At 42.6% G+C, this 26,092-nt stretch overlaps 1 protein-coding gene across 2 annotated transcripts in view; it reads left to right on the top strand.

Moving 5' to 3' along the window:
* GAR1 (GAR1 ribonucleoprotein) overlaps positions 1 to 16,973 on the top strand; it is a 40,523-nt gene extending 23,550 nt beyond the window's left edge. Inside the window, exons 5-7 of one of the 2 annotated variants that reach the window (XM_073602462.1) lie at positions 11,144 to 11,288; positions 13,780 to 13,866; positions 16,540 to 16,973. In XM_073602462.1, coding sequence (XP_073458563.1) covers positions 11,144 to 11,288; positions 13,780 to 13,866; positions 16,540 to 16,550 — 243 coding nt within the window. In that variant the 3' untranslated portion in view covers positions 16,551 to 16,973. Of the gene's footprint in view, positions 1 to 11,143; positions 11,289 to 13,779; positions 13,875 to 16,539 lie in introns of those variants that run through there. The other variant, XM_073602469.1, reaches the window with a different exon arrangement.
* Positions 16,974 to 26,092: the final 9,119 nt, after the last annotated feature.

Below are 26,092 nucleotides of genomic sequence, written 5' to 3'. Positions count from 1 at the left end.
CAACCGGGGTGTACTAGGCCACTGGTGCTTGCCAGTTCACCAAAACGCTACCAAAAAAACTGTTAGCGATCGCAGGGATCAGGCCTGACTCTGCGAACGCTGCAGTTATGTGTTTAGTGTTTTGTAAGTGACAGTGATCGATCGATACTGCACTTGGGTGGGCTGGGCCGGGCGGAGGGGCAAAACGCAGGTGCCAGCAGGTATCTGGGCTGATCCCGCTAACACTGCGTTTTTGGGGACGCTAGTATAGATCTGATCAGACATTGATCAGATACTATACCACTAAGGGAGGTGTACAGTGCGTGCGTGCGTGCGTGGGTGTTAGCGGTACTGGCGCTAACCTGACACTGCCTGGGGCTGGCGCTTGCCAGTTCACCAAAATGCTACCAAAAAAACTGTTAGCGATCGCAGGGATCAGGCCTGACTACCGCGATCCACTAACTACACATGCAAGGCCGATACATCTCCATCAACAGCATGAATTGATGTCCCATTATAGGACTCATTCTGGCATCCCATTCCACGGTTCACCACCCTCTCTTTGATTCCCTCCCGCCCTCTTCCCCCACCCCCCTTCCCTCCCCGTACCCCAGATCCCTCCACACCTCATCCTGAGCCGCCCCTCCCCCGGGGGAATTGATGTCTGCTTAGCAAACCTTACCCAGCATTGCTGTACACTTTTTAATATTGTTGGTTTGCGCAGACATCAATAGCTTAGACGTCCAGACGTTTCTGTTTTGTTTTGTAAGTCCCTACATGTTATATGTTCCCCATGTCTGTGTTTTTTGTTTTTGATCAATCTAGGTATTGATCAAATTTTATCAGGGCAGGGTCACTTTTTGGTTATGCTGCTGTATATATCACCATGTTTTTCTACTGTGTACCTACAATAAATATTTCATTGTTATTCAATATACTTTTTTTTAGATTGCCTCTCTCATGAGCCCCGCTTTTCTTTTGGTCCCCCCCTGTTTGGGACAATTTTTGGGTTACGAGTAATTAGGGGTTGGAGGGCAACTATAGGTTTAGGTCACGGTATTTCATACATGGTAAAACAAGCCTTTAACATTTTATATTCGATGCTGACTCTGCGAATGATGCAGTTATGCGTTTAGTGTTTTGTAAGTGACAGTGATCGATCGATACTGCACTTGGGTGGGCTGGGCTGGGCCGGGCGGAGGGGCAAAACGCAGGTGCTAGCAGGTATCTGGGCTGATTCCACTAACACTGCATTTTTGGGAACCCTAAATTGCTGGGGACGCTAGTATAAATCTGATCGGATCAGATATTGATCCGTACAGATACTATACCACTAAGGGAGGCGTATGCTGCGTGCGTGGGTGTTAGCGCTACTGGCGCTAATCTGACACTGCCTGGGGCAACGCATATCACCGCCGGGCGATCAGGGGGCTAAACCTTTATTTGGTAATAAACGGCAGGTGCCCTGGCACTATAAAAAATAAACAAACTAACCAGTGTCACCCGTAACAGTTATACGGTGATCAGTGGTGAAAGGGTTAACTAGGGGACAATCAAGGGGTTAAAACATTTATTAGGTAGTATATGGGGGTCCCTGTCGCTATAAAACGCTGACGGCGAACCTAAATATTTACCTCCCTAACTAACTAATACAGCGATCAGAAAAATGATCGCTTAGTGACACTGGCGACAGGGGGTGATCAAGGGGTTAAAACTTGGTTAGGGGGTATCCTAGACCTAAAGGGGGCTAACCCTAACTGCCCTAACACAGTAACTGTTACAAACTGACACCATGCAGTAATCAAGGGGGGAAAAAAAAAAACTGCTTGGTGTCAGTGTGACCGGGGGGGGGGGGGGGGGGGGGTGATCGGGGGGTAAAGGGGGGTGTTTTGTATGCCTGGCATGTTCTACTGAGTGTGTAGTGTGTTTTCACTCACTCGGATGTCTTCTCTCCTCGGCGCCGGAACGGAAAATACCGAGCCGAGGAGAGATGACATAATTTCCTTTGCTGCTGTTTAGCATACAGCAGCAAAGGAATGATTTGATTGGCCGGCGGCGTATGTACGTGTATATGTACGTGATTCTGCCTGCCCGTGCCACCTTGCCGACGTAAATCGGCGTGAGGCAGTCCGTAGCCTCCCTGGCGGTTTTCCCGAGTGTGGCTCGGGGTTAATATTCAGGACCATTAGCGGTAACCCCGAGCCACACTCGGGATTGCATCGCAGGATCCTGGTGCCTCCTTACTTACCTTGTCCCCGGGATGCTGCGATGTCCCCCGCAGTGTCCGCGGGCTGTGTCCTGTTCCGAAGCCTCTCTGTGCCAGGCTCCGTTCCCTGCGAGCGGCGGGCGGAGCCTGGCGGCAAATTCAAAAAATGTAAAAATCATAACACATACAGTACTGTAATCTTACAGATTACAGTACTGTATGAAATCATTTCACATCCCATTTGTCCCCAGTGCTCTGGCCCATGCCCTGCATGCAGTTTTATATTGCATATACTGTTCTTTCTGCCTGGAAACTGGAGATTGTCCATAGCAACCAAAAAGTGTCCCTTTACGTCAAAAATGGCTTTAGACCAGCTAGAAAACAGCGATAGTAAATTAGAACACTTGCAGAATTGAGCGATAGTGAATCGTGTGGAAATTTATTTTATTACTATTTATTTTAATTTTTTTTAATTATTATTTCTTTTTATTATATTATAATTTATGTTTTTGTGTTTCAAACTTTATCATACCCAGGATATCTACTAGACTCTTGTTTGGACAGATTTAAGTGTGTTATTGTTAAGAATTACAGGCCTACAATTTAAAACGCCAAATTTCCATGCAAAATAATTGTACCGCTTTCAGCACCTAAAATCCGAAATAATCATACCGCCAGGGAGGTTAAGTGGTTAAGGTTGCTTTCACACTGGAGCGGGCATGCCTTGACGGTAAAACGCTGATAGTTTTAGCGGCGCTTTATCGTCATTTTAGCGGCGCTATTCGGCTGCTAGCGGGGCGCTTATAACCCAGCTAGCAGCCGAGGAAGGGGTTAAATGCGCCGCTGCTGAAACGCTTTGCAGGCACTTCGGCAGCGGTGCGCATTCATTTCAATGGGCAGGAGTGGTGGTATACACCAATCCAAAGATGCTGCTTGCAGGACTTTTTTTTTTTTAACATCCTGCCAGCGCATCGCCTCAGTGTGAAAGCACTCGGGATATCACACTGAGACTGCAGGGGAGCCACTTTACAGGCGCTATTTTTAGCCCAAAAGCGCCTGAAAAACGTCCCAGTGTGAAAGGGGTCTGTTAGATTTTATGAGATGAAGGGAAAAAAAAAATCGGCCTAATATATCGGCATCACATATCGGCCACCGCGAATTCTAAATATCGGCATCGGCCAGAGAAAAACCCATATCGGTCGACCTCTAGATAAAATAGCTGTCCAAAATACCAAGCCTTTGACTCTGATTTAAAGCACCTGTGCAAGATAAAGGAAAACCTGCAAGCATGGCCTGTTGGGGGTACTTGAGGACAGGGTTGAGAACCACTGCCCTAAACCAACAAAGTCAGATTCCAAGTCTGCCCCCTTATGAAGGTGTACCCCTGCTCATTCGGGTAGGGGATGTTGGCTGGAGTTTGCAGAAGCATGGTCAAGGGAAATACTGGACTTTTGGGTTCGAGGGGTAGTGTTCTAGGAATTCTTGCCTCCATATTTCATGCGTTCAAATGTCTCTGCAAATCTGTAGAAGAGATCTGTTTTTTCAAGCTCTTAAAGTGGAGTTCCACCCAAAAATGGAACTTCCTCATTAAGCACTCGTGACCCCCTAACATGCCACATTTGGCATGTAATTTTTTTTTTGAGGGGGGAGGAGCGGTTGCCTGGTTTTGAGAGGTACTCGGCTCCCACTTCCTCGCCTGGTGCCCCCCCCCCCGCAAACTTCTGGGGCATTTCACAGGTCCCAGAAGATTGCCTGGTCATTGAAGACAGTGCGACCCACAGGTCTTTACAAAGGTTCTGGGTCTCTTAAGAATCCAGGGAGTGTCCATTCTGGGATATTTGGACAACCTGGTGATCAGGGAACAGTGGTTGCTGCAGTATAATGTGGACCTCATGGTTCAGACATTGGAGAGGTTCGGTTGGATTCTCAACCATTGGAAGTCGGTGTTACTTCCAACCTAGGGACTGGAATATTTGGGCCTAATCTGGGATGCAGTTCAGGCAAGGGGTTTCCTTCCCCCAGAGAAATGTGTGTCCCTGAGAGGGCAGATTGCATCACTCAAGGAAATTGGGAATCCCTCAATTTGTTTTTGTATGAGGGGAAGATGGTGGCCTCATTCGAGGCAGTGCCTTTCACTCGATTTCACTCCAGGCCTCTGTAGCTAAATGTTCTGTCAGCTTGGGACAGGTGATCTCAGCCTTTGGACTCATGGATGCATCTACTTCCCAGTATCCGGCGGTCACTGCAGTGGTGGATGTTGCCACGGACATTGGCGATAAGGGAATAGTTTTTTCCTTTTTTTGGAAAGTAGTCTCGACAGATGCCAGTCTGTTTAGAATGGGGAGGTGTGTTGGATCATTTTTATGTACAGGGAATGTGATCCCCACAGGAAAGATTGTTACTCATCAATGTGTTGGAGATATGGACAGTTAGCTTGGTGCTGCTACATTGAACCAATTTGTTCAATGGTTTTCTGGTAAGAATACAATCCGACAATGCCACAGTCATGGCATATGTCAATCATCAAGGAGGCACCAGGAGTTGGGCAGCTCAGGAAGAGGTCGATCTCATTCTGTCCTGGGCAGAGGTTGAATTTGGTTTTGTCAGTCCTGCAGAAGGCTCCTTTTGAACCTATTGAGGATATTCCTTTGGTGCTTTTAAACCAGGAAAGTGGTTTTCCTGGTTGCTCTTACTTCAGCAAGGAGGGTGTCTGAGCTGCGTGCTCTTTCCTGTAGAGGGCCATTTCTGGTACTCCATAAGGACTAGGTGGTTATTCGTCCTGTTGAGTCCTTTTTGCCAAAGGTGGTATTGTCTTTTCATTGGAATCAGGATATTATTTTGCTGCTTTTTTTTTTTTTTTTTTTTTTCTTCCCTGGCCTGAGTTTTCAGGGAACAAGGTTCTTCTCACATTGGATATGGTATGAGCCATAAGGGTGTATTTGAAATTATCTGCCGCAATTAGGCAGTCAGATTCATGGTTTGTTCTTCCAGAAAGTTTTAGAAAGGGTCAGTTGACTATTTCATATTGAATTCGGCAGCTGATTGCTCAGGCCTGTGGCTTGAAGGCTAAGGATCCACTATTTCATGTGATGGCTAACACCACCAGGAGTGTAGGGGCTTCTTGGGTGACCCGTCCTCATGCCTCAGTGGAATGGGTATGCAAGGCTATTCACCCCTTTAAAAGTTTTTATAAGGTGGATGTAACTGCCACAGAGGATGCTGCTATTGGTTGCAGTGTCTTGAGGGCTTTGGTGTGACTTTGGGCCTTGCGGCGGTGGCTGTGATTCCTTCCCCTCGGGAGCAGTGCTTTGGGACATCACAGGTGGTCATGATTACGGTAATTAAGCCTGCTCTGTCCTGTGATGTATAAAAAATAAATAAAACTGGATTTTTGTCTTACCTGTAAAATCGGTTTGGAGTACATCACAGGACACAGAGGTCACTTCCGTATTATTTTCTAGTATTGCTTGCTACAAAACTAATGCTTCCCTAAGGGGGTGGGGTTATATAGGGGAGGACTTCCTGTCTTTGATTGGCAGTGTCCATTTACGTGAAGATGGCTCATAACCCAGGTGGTCATGATTAAGTCTGCTCTGTGTCCCATAATGTACTTCAAGACACAGATTTTAAAGCAGTGGTTCTCAACTCCGCTCCTCAGGACCCACTAACAGGCCAGAATTTAAGTATTACCTTGGGGGGAGATGCAGACTGGAATACTGCAATCACTGAGCAGCAAATGATATCACCTGTGATGTATTTCAGTTATCTTGCAAACCTGGCCTGTTAGTGGGCCCTGAGGACAGGAGTTGAGAACTACTGTTTTAAAGCTTAGACAAAAATCCAGTTACCTGCTCTGTACAATGGTTTTGCACAGAGCAGCCTCTATCTTCCTTTTCTGCGGTCCCCCGCCAGCACTCACTCGCTCCCGAGCCCTTCTCTGTGTCCATAAGACACACAGGACAGTGCTCGGCCCCACCCTCCGCTCCTTGCAATGGCTCCTGTTACTGTATGTGAGCCAATGAGGCAGAGAGCTGAGTGCCTCTGCTCTTGTGCACATCGCTGGATCAAGTTCGGGCTCAGGTTTGTATTTAGGCGTGGCTGCTGAGGAAGCTGCATGCATAATTTTTTTTTTTTTTTTTTTTTTAACTTTCTACATATAATGCAGTAAGGTAAAAACCCACCTGCTTTTTCAACCACTTTAATCCCCCCAAACACCCTAAGCTCTGTAGCCTAAAATGGTGGCAGTTGCAAGATATTTATGCAACTGTTTGTTTCAACAAAAAGTACACTAAAATGAATTTTAGTGCATACATACACAATATAATGCCAAATATTTGGTAAAACATATAAAAGGGGGATTGTTGAGTAAACAGATGCCAAACATGTCGAGCCTTTAAAAAAAAAAGAATATGCCCATGAATATTATGATAGCCAAAATTGTCCAGAGGCCACACTTTATAAAGCCTTTACAGGTTATCAATTTTTGGAGTTGGTGTAATTCCAGTTAAATTATAACTAAGGCTTCTGTTGTCTGGAGCTGTGTCAAGGCTGTCGTTGAGTCAATGTACTTTTTTGTGTACCCTTTTTTTTTTTTTTTCCCGTATGTTTTATATACTAATAAAAAGATTTTAAAAAGTTATAACTAAGGCTAAATCTATTCCCGTGCCCATTGTAAGCCTATTCTGTCTATCCTGTAAAAGAAAAGATGTGTATACTTGCCTATTCTGAAGCTGCTGTGGTTCGGTCACATGATGGGCTTCCAGCGCCAACTTCGAAACGGCTGTCCCATAGTAAGTCATGGCCCAGGCTCTGCAGCCATTGTTGCTGTCTCTCCTCTACACTGAATCTGGCACTGGGACCCAACCATGTGACCGGACCAGAGCAGCTTCAAAATAGGTAAGTATAAGCATCTTTTATTTTACAGGGTATGTATAGAATAGTCTTAGAATGGGGGTGGGAGTAGATTTAGCCTTAGAATTTGACTGGAATTCCACTTTAACTGTAAATGATGGTCCTGGATCTATTGCTAACTAGTGGGCTTAACAAGCCCCAATGTAAAAGCATGGGCAAGTGACAGGTCCTTCTTTATGGAGACGTGTGGTCTATTAGAACCCTATTGTGAAATATGCAATCCACTGCATCTAATGAAGCACAGATCCTGCTTAAAGAGGAGCTCCAGGCTCCTTCAGAAAAAATTAATACTGTAGCTGCTGACTTTTAATATAAGGATACTTACCTATCCAGGGTTCCCACGATGTCTTTATCTGAGCCGATTCTTCAGTCGGCTTCAGGTGCAGGCACTGACATCTCTAGTAAGGGGAAATAGGAAGTGAAGATTTGCGGTTTCACAGCATGTTTCCTACTGCTATACTACAAAAGAAAGTGCCGTGCTAAATCTTACCATGTGGTGACCGCATAGGCTAGTGCTACTATTTACATCAATTGATTCATACTAAATCAAAGATACTATTGTATTACATAATCCAATGGTTAAAGATTATTCCTCGTGACAACAAAGTGATCATGTGCATAAAAAAAAAAAAAAAATCCCTCTCCCTCCCCAAAGTGCTTCAATAGTAAGACCAAAAAATATTGTCCAGTGCAATATCATGCGTTAATGAAAAACAAAATCCAATCCACAGATTCTATTGGAAATGACCAAACGTGTGCTTGTGTCCACTCCTGTGCTCCCCCCTTTGGTGTATGTGCTCACCTTTAGAGCGTGAGACCTTGCAGCTAAGCTTGGTAAAAACACGCTTCTGAACCAACTCTGGGTTGAATGTCTGTGCTTGGGTCCTGGGCTGATTGCTTGTATGTTTTTCCACATAAAAATATGACAGAGGAAACTTGATAGTGTATTACCGTTTTGTATAGTTATTCAAAAAGTAACAGATGTCCCTTTCATAGGGTACTCGCATTTAGTGGGTGCTGCAGTGCACCACTCTATACAAATGCCAAAAGCTGTTAAAAACGCTGAGCTGATGTGTCCTTTCTTTGCTGAGAACACTCTGCCATCTCGCACACCATTCTCTCCCCCTCCCCAACGCGTGTCGATACCGGGAAATTACATATCTTCATATATATTGCACATAATCACTTTGTTGTCACGAGGTATAATCTTTAACCACTTCCCGACTGCCGCACGACGATGTACGTCCCAGGTTTGAACGGGGATATCGTTGTTATGGCAGCAGCTAGCTGCCATAACCCCGGTATCCCCGTTTTCGTGCGGCGGCCGGCTTTCAGATAAAAGTGGTCCCTGCGGCGGATTCGCCGCAAGATCATTTTTATCGCCTCCCGCCGCGATCCGGTGCCCTCCGCCGCTTACCGGAGCCGTCGGTAGCGGCGGAGGCGATCGCGTCCTGCTCTCTGTGTCTGGAGACGAGTGAGGCCAAGATGGCGCTCACTCGTCTCCATGACACTGCTGGGCGGAAGCGACGTCAAAATGTCACTTCCGTCCACGCCTCTTAAAGGCATATTTTTTTTCAAATGTCATTTTTCTAAATGACTTTTTTTTTTTATTTTTTTTTTTTATTGCATTTTAGTGTAAATATGAGATCTGAGGTCTTTTTGACCCCAGATCTCATATTTAAGAGGTCCTGCCATGCTTTTTTCTATTACAAGGGATGTTTACATTCCTTGTAATAGGAATAAAAGTGACACAATTTTTTTTTTTTTTTTTTAACAGTGTAAAAATAAATAAAATATTGTAAAATAAATAATAAAAAAAATTTTTTTTTTAAACCCCCCTGTCCCGACGAGCTTGCGCACAGAAGCGAACGCATACTCTAGTAGCGCCCGCATATGAAAACGGTGGTCAAACCACACATGTGAGGTATCACAGCGACCGGTAGAGCAAGAGCAATAATTCTAGCCCTAGACCTCCTCTGTAGCGCAAAATATGCAACCTGTAGAATTTTTTGAACGTCGCCTATGGAGATTTTTGAGGGTAAAAGTTCCACGAGCGGGCGCAATTTTCAAACATGACATGTTGGGTATCAATTTACTTGGCGTAACATTATATTTCACAATATAAAAAAAAAATGGGATAACTTTACTGTTTTATTTTTTTTATTCTAAAAAGTGAATTTTTTCCAAAAAAAGTGCGCTTATAAGACCACTGCGCAAATACGGTGCAAAAAAAAGTATTGCAATGACCGCCATTGTATTCTCTAGGGTGTTAGAAGAAAAAACATATATAATGTTTGGGGGTTCTAAGTAATTTTCTAGCAGAAAAACCTGTTTTAAACATGTAAACACCTAAAATCCAAAACGAGGCTGGTCCTTAAGTGGTTAACCATTGGCTTATGTAATATAGTAGTATCTTTGATTTAGTATTTATCAATTGATGTAAATAGTAGCACTAGCACATGCAGTAGAGCTGCACGATTCTGGCCAAAATGAGAATCACAATTTTTTTGCTTAGAATAAAAAGATCACGATTCTCGCGACTTAAAATCTTTCACATTATGCAAAAAAAAATGGGCTAACTTTACTGGTTAGTGTGTTTTTGTTTTGTTTAATTTAAAAAAAAAAAAAACAAAGTAATTTTTTTCCAAAAAATTGCATTTGAAAGACCGCTGCGCAAATACAGTGTGACATAAAATATTGCAAAAACCACCATATAATGTATGTATGTTTGGGGGTTTTTAAGTAATTTTCTAGCAAAAATAAATTTATTTTAACTTGAAACCAACTAATGTCAGAAAAAGGTTTAGTGTTTAAGTAGTTAAACTTTTTTCACTTACACACAGTCCATTGACAAAATGTTACAATGTTTATACTTAAGTTCAACTGATAAAGAATGTTTTGACTCTTGGCAGACTGCCCAGTTTTTTCTTTTCCTTTCTTTTGACGGCTGTGGCTTCAGAAGAGCATAGAGAATTCTTTGCATAGAAAGAATTGTGAAACACTTTAGTCAAGATCGCGATAACGATTCTTGACGCTTAATTGTGCAGCTCTATTATGCGGTCACCACATGGTAAGATTTAGATAGTGCAGCACTTTCTTTTGTAGTTTATCATGGTCAGCACTAGCGTATGGGATGTGATCAGTTCTAGCAGCTATCTAGATTAACTGTCAAAGTATATATGGTAGCTCGCAAGAACCTTATTATTTAGAATGTTTCCTACTGTGCATGCGTGAGTCCTGCTGCGCCTTGTGAATGGTCCCGTAGTCTTATGGGACATGTGATGTGTCGAAGAAAACTGCGGGGGAAGGAGGGAGGGGCAAACTTTCTGCTCAGTTCATTGCGGCGATCTGAGACAGAAGTGAGAGCGGGTAACTGTCAAAGTGCCAAATGTGGCAGTGGAAGGGGGAAGGTGCAAACAGAACCTCCCATTTTGGTTGGAGCTCTGCTTTAATTAGCTGCCTACCTGGCTACAGCAGCTGGGAAATGTAAGGTCTGAACATGGAAGCGTAAAATGTTCTGCTGCTTTCGGGTTCATTAGTCGCAAAAGAGGTTGGGAAATGGACTTGAGCTCCTATTGCTAGCCATCCTGACACATTTACTGTGGTTCCAGGCTCCCAGCATTACTCTCGCATGAAAGCCATCTAAAATAAGCAATACCAAACCCAGGTACTATGGTAAGGCTTTACTTTTGGACAGAGTGAAAAAGGCAACATCTGTCGGTTTTTATTGCTGTCTATGCACATCTTATGTCCCTGGTATAGCTTGTGTTTATGGGACAGGAGGTAGAGCAAAAGGGACACGAACAATATTGGACAGAACAAGGACTAATCCTCCACCACTCCATCCAAAAAAATAAAAAATTATTGGCTTTAGTTGGGTTTTATAGGGCTGAAAACTCTATTGATAGTATAGTTATAGGTATAACATTTTACAACGTATATTTAATTTGTTTTTAATACCCTGGATTGCAGTATACTCTAGTTGTTCAAACTGCAGTTTTTTTCTACTTGTATGCTTTAAAAAAACTATTTGTTCTTCTCCCACAGTTTTATATAGACCCAGCAAAGCTACTGCCACTACAGAGGTTCCTTCCTAGGCCACCTGGTGAAAAGGGTCCTCCGCGTGGTCGTGGAGGAGGAAGAGGGGGTGGACGTGGCCGAGGTTTCAGAGGAGGTGGAGGAGGAAGAGGAGGTTTGTATTAAAAAAAATTATGATGTGTATTTCTAAAAACCTACACTGTGCAGAGTATAGTGAATCGCATATTCATATTGTATAGTATTCAGCCATCGCGTGGAATGCTAGTTGCCTTTATACACACAAAGCTGTATCACTCAAGTCATGGCTCTCCAAACTGGAAGCCCAGGAGACCGATTTTTTTTTTTTTTTTTTTTTTTTTTTTTTTTTTTTTTTTTTGCACACCTGTTAGAATCTGCTTTTTTGCCTGAAAGTTACTTAGAACCCACAAACATTATACTTTTTTTTTTTTTTTTAAAGCAGATGCCCTGGAGAATAAAATGGTAGCTGTTGCAATTTTTGGTCACACGCTATTTGTACAGCTGTATATCAAATGTAGATTTTCAGGATAAAATACTTCTTAAAGGAATTTTAGTGCAGACAGGAAAAATATTTTATCCAATATTTTGGTAAAATATGCCAAACATATCAAGATTTAAAATGACTGAAGGGGTGACAAACAAACTAAATCTGAGTACATTTTTTGGCAAGAGCAAAGATCGTGCTTGGTCAGATTCTTCCTTGGCTATAATACCCAGGAAATAATGGCTCTAAAACTGGAAGTGTCTAAGTTCACATCTATGTGGCTCCGCTTGATGCGTTTTTCAGGCACGTTTTTCAGTGCATTTTGTGTTTTTTGTTTTTTTTTTTTTCTTCTCTTAATCCATATAAAGGTTAGTGTGAAGCCTTGTAGTAGACTCCTAAGTGTGTATGCGTGTCACATTGTGTAACTAATACAATAAAGTGCAATGTGTATGGCACCAATTTATACCTTAAATAAATTGATAAAATTGTGACATAAGGTGCAAGTTACTTAGTTACTATACATATATATCATCCGTAAAAACAATATAAACAAATTAAATTAAAGTGCTAGTGTGAATAAACAAGTGAACATCTGATCAATTGGTTCTATGGTGCCGGTGAATGAGTCCTTTTAAATTCTGGTGAACTTTTCAATGAATAAATCCTCGGTGCGTGTCTTATTCGTGCTCGGGTGGAGTCAGCATACGACCTTACATCACTTCCTGTTCAGAAGCTTGTGTCAGCAATATAGGCTTTTTTTTACTGTTACCGAATGTTAGTACCTTTTTAAGCATTTGCACAATATTACGCTATGTGGGCTCCCCACTTCTCTTTTCATAATGGAATCCTCTCAGAGTTTACATTAAGGACGGAGATATCTTATGGTGCTACACAGTGGCAAATACTGTGGATGTGTGAGACCCCAAGACGGGGTGAAGGATCTGGTGAGTGCAGTCATTATAAGAGCACGAATAAGACACGCACTGAGGATTCATTCATTGAAAAGTTCACCAGAATTTAAATGGACTCATTCACCGGCACCATAGCACCAATTAATCAATGTTCACTTGTTTATTCACACTAGCACTTTTAATTTAATTTGTTTATATTGTTTTTACGGATGATCTATATGTATAACGAAGTAACTTGCACCTTATGTCACAATTTTATCAATTTATTTATGTTATAAACATGACACGCATACACACTTAGGAGTCTACTACAAGGCTTCACACTAACCTTTATATGGATTCTTGAGTATAATACACATAGGAATAGGAACCACCTAGTATTTCTCTCCCCACCTTATATATTCCTCCCAATCAAGGGAGTAGCACACACCTGAATTCACCAGATCTGGAACAGCGCCATATCTACTCTTTCTTTCCCTTTTGTACATTACACTCCACCTAGTGGAAGAAATTGGTAGTGGCAGCAGTTCCAACAGATTTTCTGTCTTTAACATACATCCCATTGCGCGGGTATCTTCTCCTTTTTTTTTTTTTTTTTTCTCAAAATGTATGCCTGGGCAAAAGTATGCATTACATCTCGGCAATACATGCACTTTCCCCCTTTTTTTTTTTTTTTTTTTTCTTTTAATACCTTGAAAGAAACTACAAGTACAGAAAAATATTGTTGATTCTGCCATAAATGCACTTGTCTCCTATTTTTCTGTTGGGGGCAGATAGCACATTGGCATTACTGCACTGAAATTGCATAGAATTTTTACCGCCCTTCCCAGCCGTTTTGCTAAACTACAAAATACACACACCCCCTCTTTTTATCTTTTTAACATAAGATTTAGTGTGGGGGGTTCTGTAGTTCACTGAGAGAATTGGGAGGGCAAATTAGACTCTTGGAGAGAATAAAGAGCGTGCAGGAATGACAGGTGTTTTTACATATATCCGTTATAACAAAATGCTTTTAATGTATTTAATGGGCCAAAAGGGAGCGAATTAAAGACTATCACAAAAAGGATAACACCTTAAATTATTTGGTCTCTGCTTTCAGTGTGGTCAGCTTTGTGCTCCCTGATTAGAGTTTATTACAATGCGACAAAGGCTCACTGAAAAAACATACCACACCGCTTTCATTGTGTATTGTTCAGTTTAGAATAATGATGTGGTATAATGTTTTCTTTAAGGAGGATTCCGAGGTGGACGAGGAGGATTTGGTGGAGGTGGTGGTGGAGGCTTCAGGGGAAGAGGAGGAGGAGGACGTGGCTTCAGAGGTAATTAAGAGTGGTCATATAAACCAAATTTTGTCTTGTATTAATGGGAAATTTGGGTTTGTTAAAAAAAGAATACAAAATGAAATAAGACTATAAATAGAAAAACCTTGTTTACTCTGCCTTTTCCAAGCACGGTGTGTTTTGTGTGTGTGGTGTTTTTTTTTTTTTGTAAAGAAAAATGTATTAAAGTATGGCACGAAAGTTTTTGACCATAATTCTCATGTGGTTCACAGAAGTGCACTTACACTATATTGCCAAAAGCATTGGAACACCTGCCTTTACACACACATGAACTTTAATGGCATCCCAGTCGAATGCCCCGTACACACGGTCGGACATTGATCGGACATTCCGACGAAACAAATCCTAGGATTTTTTCCAACGGATGTTGGCTCAAACTTGTCTTGCATACACACGGTCACACAAAGTTGTCGGAAAATCCAATCGTTCTGAATGCGGTGATGTAAATCACGTACGTCGGGACTATAAACGGGGCAGTAGCCAATAGCTTTCATCTCTTTATTTATTCTGAACATGCGTGGCACTTTGTGCGTCGGATTTGTGTACACACGATCGGAAATTCCGACAACGGATTTTGTTGTCGGAAAATTTTATAGCCTGCTCTCAAACTTGGTGTGTCGGAAAATCCGATGGTAAATGTGTGATGGAGCCCACACACGGTCGGAATTTCCGACAACAAGGTCCTATCACACATTTTCCGTCGGAAAATCCGACTGTGTGTACAGGGCATTAGTCTGTAGGGTTCAATATTGAGTTGGCCCACCCTTTGCAGCTATAATAGCTTTAACTCTTCTGGAAAGGCTGTCCACCATTTTTAGCAGTGTGTCTGTAGGACTGTTTGACCATTCTTCCAGAAGCGCATTTGTGAGGTCAGGCACTGATGTTGGACAAGAAGGCCTGGCTCGCAGTCTCCGTTCTAATTTATCCCAAAGGGTTTCTATTGGGTTGAGGTCAGGACTCAGGCCAGTCAAGGTCCTCCACCCCAAACTCACTTATTCATGTCTTTATGGACCTTGCTTTGTGCACTGGTCCAAATCATTTGGTAGAGGAAGGATTATGGTGTGGGGCTGTTTTTCAGGGGTTGGGCTTGGCCCCTTAGTTCCAGTGAAGGGAACTCTTAAGGCATCAGCATACCAAGACATTTTGGACAATTTCATGCTCCCAACTTTGTGGAAACAGTTTGGGGATGGCCCCTTCCTGTTCCACAAGTGCTGGTGAAGTGAGCATTGAAACAGTGGCAGATAGTGGGGTTGTGTGCATCGCTGCAGTGATAAGTGGTATTGTGTGCAGTCATGATGTTGGTAGGTAAGGCATGTAGATGGGGGTTGATGCAGACGTGGTTTTGAGAGCAGGGGTGAAGGTGTACAGGCACAGTAATAAAGACATTCGTGTATTTAGCGGTTTGCCTGGAGTTCAGATTTATTGAACATATCAATGTTTAATATTAGTAATAATTAAAAAAAAAAAAAAAATAGTTGTGCTTTACTGCTATGTGCCACAATGCAAGTCTGAGGCAGCCACCTGGTTGAAAACAGCAATGCACTGACCTGTCAGGTTATTGTTCCCTGTCTGTCACACTAGGGAAATTTCCCCTCACTTCTTGGCCTAGTGATACAACAGGAAATCAGGGGAAATCTCCCTAAATTATTCAGATTTCCAGCCTTGGCAATTGGCACTAAGTAAAGTCAAAACCTAACTAACTCTAAACCTACTCTCTGCCACATTCTAAGCCTAATCTATCTAACCCTGTAAAAAAAAAATCGCTATACGTACCTGTTTTGCAGCCAATCCGGTCTCCAGTGGCGGATGCTGTGTGCAGGAGAGAACCGACAACGGCTGTAAATTGCATGGGAAGTGCTGTCACCCATAGACTTACTATGGGGCTTCCGTTGTCCACTACCTCTTCTGCTCACTGCCACGCACTGAACCCGCGGCTGACAGCTGATGCTTGGACCAAAATTGAGTGGCTGCGGATAAGATGAGTACTGCGATTTTTTTTTTTTTTTTTTTATTATTTTTTGGTTTATAGGGCTATGGCTAGATAGAATAAGCTTAGCATGTGGCTGAGAGTAGGTTTGGAGTTAGTTTCCAATTCTACTTTATAACTTTACTTTCACTTTAAGACCACTTGCACACTGGGCGTTTTTGGAAGTTTTACAGCTGCTGTTTTTGGCTTCAGACGTTTTTTTCTACAGTCAATAAACTCTTAAGCATGTTATCCTGTGTCTATGCACACATAGGCTGTTATCAACTGTTTTTGGCTGGGGTGTTTTGGGGCTTTAAAAAAACCCCAAACTAGTGGGTTCTGAGAGGAGTTTTTCAACTGTAAAAACACTCTACCGTCCAAAAACACAGATAAATGCTCAAAAACACGGCTCACCTGTGTTTTTTAAAGTTTTTGTTCCCATTGATTTAAAAAAAAACACTTAACGCTAAAAAACGCTATTGCAAAAACTGCTAAACTCACTGCAAAGCTACTGGTATTTTTATAACGTCCAGCGTGCATAAGGCCTAAGAGTGGTCTTACAATAACGAACTTACTGGATGTTTTCTAAATGGAATCTAAACATGAGTACATGTATATAATGATTATCTAATTTTAGATGTATAGTTGCTCACAGTAAATTTTTCTTTATTTTTTGTTCTTTACAGGAGGTCGGTAGAATGTGCTTTGAAATCCGGAGATGGTTGGTGCCTTTTTGGAAGCCTCCTTATTTGTGACAATATCTTTTGGAAATACAGCCTCTTCTCCTTTTTTTTTTTTTTTTTTTTTTAATATATATTCATGGTAAAATCTTAACCACACATCGTAAAGATGAGAACCATGGTGTCGTTTATCTCAGTGACTGTGTTATCTCAGTGTGTGTACATACAGGGACATTGTGGAACTAAATCAGTAATGTCATTCTTAAACCCAGGGGTCATTCGTGAATTGATGAAGTTTCTGCTGAAGAATTTTTTTTGGGGGGTTTTTTATAGAACTGATTTTATCAATATTCATGTTTTTGCCGTATCTTAAACAGTATATGTAAATATGGGAACATTGTATTGCTCAAAGGTGCTACGCCAATAAAATGTTTCTACTACTTATTGCACTTGTTTTGTATTACACAAGTGGTTTTGATAAGGGAAATCAGTTATTTTTTTTCCCCTCTAACACCACACACACTGTAATTCCCATTCCTCGTTCTGTGAGTGTATTGGGTGATATTCAAAAAAGGACACTACAATGCTCTGCAGCTCTTTTTGCTATGCAGTGCATGTTCATGGCGTATATACACTTTTAATCCAAAATGTTAAAGCACCCCCTAGTCAAACGTTATGTTTTGGTGGTGGAAAGTCAGCATGACAGCATTTCTGCGCTGTGTTATAGGTAATACTAATAAAGGCAGCTAACACAAAAAGGCAGTACAAAAACCTCAAAATCATATAAATCAAAAAAGTGTAGTGCCCAAAATGTTATGCAAATCTGAATAGCAATATGTATAAACATAGATCAGCTGAAGACAAATGCATGTATAATGGAATAGACACAATCAGTGCATTAACTGAATAGAAGTGGTATTCATATATGCAGATGATCCCAAAATAGGTACAAATAGTACTATAACCACTTGACCACTGGGCACTTAAACCCCCTTCCTAACCAGACCAATTTTCAGATTTCTGTGCACTCACATTTTAAATGACGATTACTCATACAACACTGTACCCATATGAAATTTTTGTTATTTTCTTCACACAAATAGAGCTTTCTTTTGGTGGTATTTAATCACTGTTGGGTTTTTTATTTTTTGCACTATAAAAGAAAAAAGATTGAAAATTCTGTTAAAAAAAAGAATTTTCTTTGTTTCTGTTATAAAAGTAAGCAAATTAGTAATTTTTCTTCATAAATTTTGGCCAAAATGTATACTGCTACATATCTTTGGTAAAAAAAGGTACAAATTGGTGTATATTATTTGGACTTTGTGAAAGGTATAGAGTCCACAAGCTATGGTGCCAATATCTGAAAATTGATCACACCTGAAGTACTGACGGCCTATCTAATTTCTTGAGACCCTAACATGCCAGAAAAGTACAAATACCCCCCCCCCCCCCCCAAATGACCCCTTTTTGGAAATAAGACATTCCAAGGTATTTAGAAAGATGCATGGTGAGTTTTTTGAAGTTGTCATATTTTCCCACAATTCTTTGCAAAATCAAGTTTTTTTTTTTTCACAAAATTGTCATATTAGCAGGTTATTTCTCACACACAGCATATGCATACCACAAATTACACCCCAAAACACATTCTGCTATTCCTCCCGAGTATGACAATACAACATGCGTGAGACTTTTACACAGCGTGGCCAAATACAGAGGCCCAACATGCAGGGAGCACCTTCAGGCGTTCTGGAGCACCCAGGCCAATTCTGACTTTTCTCCTACATGTAAAAATCATCATTTATTTGCTAGAAAATTTACATAGAACCCCAAAAAATTATATATGTTTTTTTTAGCAAAGGCCCTAGAGAATACAATGGCGGTCGTTGCAACTTTTTATCTCGCACGGTATTTGCGTAGCAATTTTTACGAACGTGTTTTTTTTGGGGAAAAAAAGTTTTGTGCTTAAAAAAAATAAATAAAACAGTAACGTTGGCCCAATGTTTTTGCATAATGTAAAAGATGAAGTTGCGTTCCGTAAATAGATACCTAACATGTCACCCTTCAAAATTGCACACGCTCGTGGAATGGCACCATACTTCGCTACTTAAAAATCCCCATAGGCGACGCTATAAAATTTTTTACTGGTTACATGTTTTGAGTTACAGAGGAGGTCTAGGGCCAAAATTATTGCTCTCGCTCTACTGATCGCAGTGATACCCCACATGTGTGGTTTAAACACCGTTTTCATATGTGGGCGGGACTTGCGTATGTGTTCGCTTCTGCATGCGAGCACACGGGGACAGGGGCGCTTTAAAAAAATTTTTTTTTTTTTTTTTATTTTATTTTAGTTTGACACTTTTCCAAAAAATATATTTTTTTGATCACTTTTATTCCTATTACAAGGAATGTAAACATCCCTTGTAATAGAAATCTGGCATGACAGGTCCTCTTTACAATGAGATATGGGGTCAATAAGACCCCATATATCTCTAGGCTGGGAAGCCTGAAGGAAAAAAAAAAAAAAAAAAAAAAAAAAAACGATCCTGGCTTCGATTGTAGCGGTGAGTCGGTAGACACCCTAAAATAGATTAGATTCTCCTACTCCTCCTGAGTACGGCGATACCATATGTGTGAGACTTCCACAGCCTGGCCACATACAGAGGCCGAGTACAGCCGAGCATGGCGGGGTATTGCTGGGAATGGATGGCTGGATGTGACTGCAATTGTCACAGACAGCGCTGTGGGCACTACATATCCAGAAGAAAGAAATAACCGCGCTAAAATATATATGAATAAGATATGTGAAATATTCTTATATTGATGTCCCAAAAACCTCTGTTAAAAAATTCACGTATGTATGTGAAACATTGCGATAATCAGAAAAATATATATAAGTCCATACATATAACTGTGAATCAAAAGGTGATGTCCATATGTGGTAGATGGAAATCTTTATATATGATAATTGACCAGAATCAGTCACAGAGAGAAGCCCATGAATGGACACAACCAGACTTGGTGGTAAAGATGAAAGAGACACCACACTCAGTGATCCGCCACCGCACAAATATTGCGCTTACCACAAGGCAAGCAAAAACCAGCCTATGTTCCGTCCTGGTATGGGAAAATCCAGCTGGTGTGACTTGACTGCATACAGCGTGGCTAAGAGGATGTAGCAAGGACCCCAAACTCTCGTCTCACAGGCATGTGAATGAAAAGAAACTGACCATAGTGTAATACTGGTAGGACAGTTTAATAAAAAACTTACATAAGTAGATTAAAAACGGCAAATAGCCGGTCGGCATAGCGAGCACCCGTCCACACTAGGATGGCGATGACGTCAGAGCGTCAACGCTTACTTGCAGGCAAAAGCCCCAGAGGAAAATAGAGCAAGGCATGTGCCTCATGTGGTCACCGTTTTTTTCCCTGAGTGGTAAAAGCCACTATGCCAAAAACGCATGTACAAAATGGAGGCTGAGGAGTCTCAAGGGCTCCTTAAGGACATGCTCAATGCCTTCAAAAAGGAAATAATAAAAAGCACTATTTGGCCTATATGCTCAAGCAGTAGAGAAGCTGGTGGTGCCAGCAAGCTCTAGCCAAACCAGTACCCCATCTACCAGCAAGGTATGTATCCCCTCGGGTAGCGGGGAAGAGGCGGGTCAGCCAGAACAGGAGGTCAATTTGAATAACTCCAAACAAGGTTCTGAGGAGGATGACCCGGGATCAGAGGCCACACTATTTCCCTCAGAAGATACGGATAATCTTCTAAAGGCTATAGCAGATACGCTGGGTATCAAAGAGCAAAAAGCAGAGCTTTCCATGCACGACAAATTCTACAAGGTGTTGCAGCCCAGAAAATGCATAACGTTTCTGGTGCATCAAACTCTCAAAAACATAGTCAAGGGGGAGTGGGATAAGCCGGAAGAGAAGCTCTTCATATCCGCTGCGGTCAAGTGCAGGTATCCATTTGCAGAGGAAGACACCAATACTTGGGCAAAATGTCCCAAAGTGAATGCCTCCCTGGTGAGAGTTGCAAACAAATCCGACTTAGCTTTTGATGATGCAAAGTATGGGAAGCAGGGGTGGCGATTTTGAATCCAGCAATAGCTTCCACCTGCACAGCTAACACCCCCTGTTAGCTGCCTGTCTCAACTGCAAGAGTTGCTAGAAAGAGACACACCAAGGGAACAGTTATGCCTCGTTTCCACTGAGCAGATTGGTTCGGGTCAGTACGGTTTGGAAGGCCTAGAATGGTCTGGCCTATTCAGGTGAGCGTTTCCACTGCAAGTTGGACTGACAGGGGCCATACGTGGGTTTAGAAAAAATGCCTAGCATGGCGTCACATGTCCACCAATCAGTGGAATGTATAGTAGCTCCGCCCTAACTGAACCGTACCGTACCATTTTCTATGGCCCCACATCTGAAGCAGGACCCTGAATGGTGCGGTTCGGTTCGGTTGCATGGGCCGCCTTCATAATGGAAACACTCAAAATAGCGTACCGAACCGATCCGTTCAGTGGAAACGAGGCATTAGTGAGGACCATTCCCACACTAACCAGAGCAGCAGCTTTCCTAGCGGATTCCTCGGCTCAAACAGTAAGATATCTAGGGCCACGGCCTTAGTGAGGAGAGTCCTGTGGCTGAAAGCCATTGGTAGGGACATCGCCTCCAAGAAGAGGCTGTGCGGGATCCTATTCACAGGAAATTTGCAGTTTGGGCCAGACCTGGAAACGGTCCTGGACAGCACCGCAGCGAAGAACAAAGGGTTCCCCCAAGCTAAAAAGAAGTGGGGAAGGTGCCCTTTCTTCAGTCCAGAAGATTTAACAAGGAAGCCGCTCAACAGAAGAGCGGGGGTATGCATGGCCACAATAGATTCCAAGATGCATACCTACATGTACCCATAAAGAAAAGCACAGCTCCACATGAGGCCTCTACAGAATCGCATTTTGACCCAGTGGGATGGCGATCCATCATCCTAAGAGATGTCCATTCCTGTCCCTCGGTTGGTCAAACAATCTCTTCAGTGGTGGCTCAATCCGCTCTTATGCAGAGGGGCGCGCAGATGGACGCAAGCCAACCCTGTGAGGATCACCACGGATGCCAGTACCCTAGAATGGGGTGCGCGTATGGGGGATCTCTGTACGCAGGGGAGTTGTAACACTCCAGTTGTTCTTGGGCCTCCTAGAATATGAGGGAATTAAAAGCCGTAGAGGAAGCGTGGAGAGCATTGCAACCAGCTATCCAGGGCAGATATGTCCAGATTCAGTCAGACAACGCCACGACGGTGGCATACCTGAACAGGCTAGGAGGGACAAAATCCCCTTGTTTGAGCCTGACAGAAGCAATTCTGTCATGGGCCGAGATAAACATCAGATCAATCTCTGGCATCCACCTGAATGGGACAGACAACACGCTGGCAGGCTTTCTAAGTCGAAAGACCATAAAACAGACAGAGTGGTCTCTAAACCAAGCAACCTTCTTGTGAATCACGCAAACCTGCGGAGTGCCCGAGGTAGATCTGTTCATCTCAAAGACAAACACGAAATTGCCAAGGTTCTTCTCGCTGGATCCCACAGATGGCAACATCGGAGTGGACACGTTCAATCAAAGCTGGGCACACCAGCTGTGTTATACATTTCCTCCAACCGCTCTAATACCAAAGGTGAGCCAAAGCATCAGGGAAGAAAAAGGCAGTGGTGATACTCATAGCACCTCACTGGCCCCAGGGAACAGGGTTCAGTCACTCGAAGAATCTGTCTCCAGCCGCACCTGATACAGACAGACCTACTGGACCTCCTATCACAAGGACCAGTCAACCACCCGAATCACAAACTCATGAAGAATTCGGCTTGGTTACTGAGGGGGTGAGGCTGCAAAAGAAAGAACTGTCGGACAGAGTGATCGACACCATTCTAGCCAGCAGGAAACCCATAACTAGAGCCACTTATGAGAAAGTGAGAAGGAAGTTTGTCTCCTGGTACGGGAACAAACAGGATTCCGACAGAGAATCATCCTGGCGATTCTGGATTTCCTGCAGGAGGGAGCTGACAAGAACCTCTCTCAGAGCACCTTGAAGGTACAAGTGGCTGCACTCACCCCCTGTCTGGACACCAGATTAGCAGAAGACCCGCTCAGAAAGCGATTCCTGATCTCGTTAAATAGAGCCGGACCCGCTAAGGTCGGCAGAACTCCGACATGGGACCTCTCCACGGTGCTCAGAGGACTCCTCTCTCTGCCATTCGAACCACTGGAGGAGTGCTCAGATAAAAATCTTACCCTAAAAACTGCACTCTTAGTGGCCCAAGCATCGGCCAAGGGAGTAGGTGAAAATCAAGGTTTTTTACATGATGGAACCCTACTGCCTGATCCAGACAGATAAAATAGACCTCTCGCCAAACCAAGTTTTTCTATCAAAAGTCTCTTCAACCTTCCACAGGTACAGTAAACATTGGTAATGATAGAGAATAAGACAATTGATCTCAGAAGTCAAATTCCTTGAGGAATTTGACTTCTGAGATCAATTGTCTTATTGTACAACAATGACCCCATCTGGTGCTATTTTTAATTCTATCATGCTGTATTGTATTATCAAAGATTTGTTTTCTGCATCAATAAAATCTACTATATACTTTTTTATATTACTGGTATATTCTCTATTATTACCAATGTTTACTGTACAGCAATAGTCCAACATGCCCCCACTCCTTTTGGTCGCCTGACTGGGGATCGGGCTTCCAACTTTGCTAATTATTGATTTCTGGATGATGTCTATATTTTTTACCTAGTATTTCACCATAGAGGCCGCCCGTTTACTTAAGTCAATGGATAGCAGAAAAGAGACGCATACAACAAGCTAGACGTAATACTCATAGCTTATCTTGAGAGAACGAAGGGCTGGCAAAGAACTACCACGTCATTTGTCCTCCATGCAGGAGTCAAAAAGGGAAAGCAGGCATCGAGAAACACGATAGCCAGATGGATAAAGCTTGCCATACAGATGGCCTATCAAGCACAAAACCTTGCTCCCCAAGTGGGGTCAAAGCCCACTCGACCAGATCCTGGGCAACCTCGGTCGCAGAAAAGGCGGGGGCAACACCGTAGCATATCTGCAGGGCAGCGACAAGGACGAGCTTCAGTACTTTGCAAGGCACTACCGCATCGACCAGCTGTCCAGTCAAGACCAGACATTGGTTGCAAGGTGCTCCAATTTATTTTCCTGGTGCCGATTCATGGCAGCATAACTGTGATAAGCTCCGCCCTGGACTCATAGCATTCTCTCATAGCATTCTCTTGTCATATCGAATACCAAGGGAGGGCATGTATGCTGCCATGGATAGACACCAGGAAAGGAAAATTACGGTAAGTATGATACAATTTTCCGTTTACTGGTGCCTCCATAGCAGCATACCTGTGATTAAAATAACTAGCTGAAAAACTGGGTGGGTAATGCTCATAAAGAAATTTATTAAGTAAACGCAAAAGCTGATTCAATTGCCCTTCTTCCAAACTCCACCGAAGTGAGTGCTCCTGAATCAATCCTATAATGTCGCATGAACGTGTTTGGAGAAGACAAACTGCTCTGCAAAACCCAAGATGAAGAAACTGCCCTTGTTGAGTGGACTTTGCCGCCGGAGGATCCATCCCTCTAGCCCTATATGTTAGAAAGTCCAAGACAAAGGACAGATCCCAAGCAGGAAAAGCTTGCTTTACTGGTACCCAAATCTTTTTTACTGCTCTCAAGAATTGAATAATAAGAATTTCTTCCACCCATCTCTTTTGTGTAGCTGCTGATATTGCTGCCACCTTGATTTTTAGAGAACTTCGTTTGAGACTGAGGTTTAGGCCTGCTTGTAGAAAATCAACGAGCGAGGAAGAAGAGACAGCGGGGTCCGAACACCAGCCGGTAGCAAACATTTCAAACTTATTCCAGATTTTTGTGTATACACAATTTGTGGAAGGTTTTCTAGCTTTTAATTTTTTTTGTCAAAATTACTTCAGATGAGCAACCTAGGGATTGGAATTTTTTGCCTCAGCATCCAAACATGAAGATTCAGCTTGTGAGGTGCTGGGTGTACAAATCTCCCTTGAGAGAGAAGATGAGGTAAGATCGGAATCTTGATTAGACATGTGCATTCGTTTTCATCCGAATGCATTTTCGTCCGAATTTCAGGTATTTTCGTTATCGTTTTAACAAACGATAACGAAAGTGCCGAATCCGAAAAACGAAAGATCCGACATAAACAAATGCTTTATTTTCGTTTTCGTTGCTACAACAGTTTGATATAGATTGGAGATTCGACATGATGATGACAATAAAAATCTGTGTCCATCAAACCTGTGGTCGAATGTGCCTATTAGTCCAATGTTATTCTACATAGGGAGAAAAGATTCGACGTAGGGGAGGAAAGATTCGACGTAGGGGAGAAAAGATAAATAATGATAATGATGAATGTTATTGGCTGATTGTAACCAAAGAGGAGGAGCAGTAAAATAGCTAGAACTAAGTACACACGTACTTTGGCTTATGGTGTCTGTTGAAAGTTCTAAGAAGATTCGACGGAGCAGGTAAACTATAATGTGTGTACAGTTTAGCTGCTCCGTCGAATCTTCTTTGAACATTCGACAGACACCATAAGCCTTCATTGACAGATTCGACCTTAATTAGGATTTTCAGACGAATGCAATTTTTAACGAAAAACGAAATAAATAAAAACGAATTTCGGGAGTAACTAAATAAATTTATTTTTCGGACGAAAACGAAATTCCGAAACGAAATATTTCAGTGTGCACATGTCTAATTCTTGATGGGGCGACAGGTACTGAGGTACATTGCCCAGGGGAAACACGGCCTCCTCGACCAGTATGGCAGAATTGCCACCACTGTGATTCTTTCAGTAATCTGAGGAGGAACTGCTTCTGCCTGGGGATGAGGCAGGCAGGAGAGGAATCTCGGTACCTTGGCATTCACCGATGAGGCAAAGAGATCGATTTCCGGGGGGTTCTGGAGACTCATGATCCAGTTGAATATTGAGGGATGAAGGGACCGCTCGTTGTCTTGAAAGTTCCGGGACAGATGATCTGCCTCCTCGTTCAGGTGGCCTGGAAGGTAGACTGCCTTCAGATCCAGCAGGTTCCTTTTTGCCCACAACATAATGGGCTCCACCTCCCTCAATAAAGGTATACTGTGAGTTCCCCCCTGTCGTTGGATATAGGACACTGCCGCTCTGTTGTCCATTATGTAACAGGACCGTTTTTTGTTGCAGATGTTCCCCAAGGTTTATTAGGGCTAGATAGGCTGCCCGTATCTGTAGGACGTTCAAGACTATTCCCGCAGTGGGAAAATCCCATTTCCCTTGAACTGCGAGTTGATTGCAATGCGCTCCCCAGCCCCTTGAACTTTCATCTGTAGTAAGTATGGTCCATGAGAGGCACTGCAGACGTCGCGGCCTTGAGATCAGTTCTTTCTTTGTCCACCATAGAATACTCCTCTTCGTGAGTAATATCCACTGACACAGCGATTGTTTCTTCCACTGTGACAACAAACCTACTTAAAAAAAAT

This window comes from Aquarana catesbeiana, linkage group LG01 (assembly GCF_042186555.1).
Source record: "Aquarana catesbeiana isolate 2022-GZ linkage group LG01, ASM4218655v1, whole genome shotgun sequence".
NCBI classification, from domain to species: domain Eukaryota; kingdom Metazoa; phylum Chordata; class Amphibia; order Anura; family Ranidae; genus Aquarana; species Aquarana catesbeiana.
The sequence above is the reverse complement of the archived record's forward strand: the minus strand, read 5'-3'. Positions and strand labels throughout refer to the sequence as shown.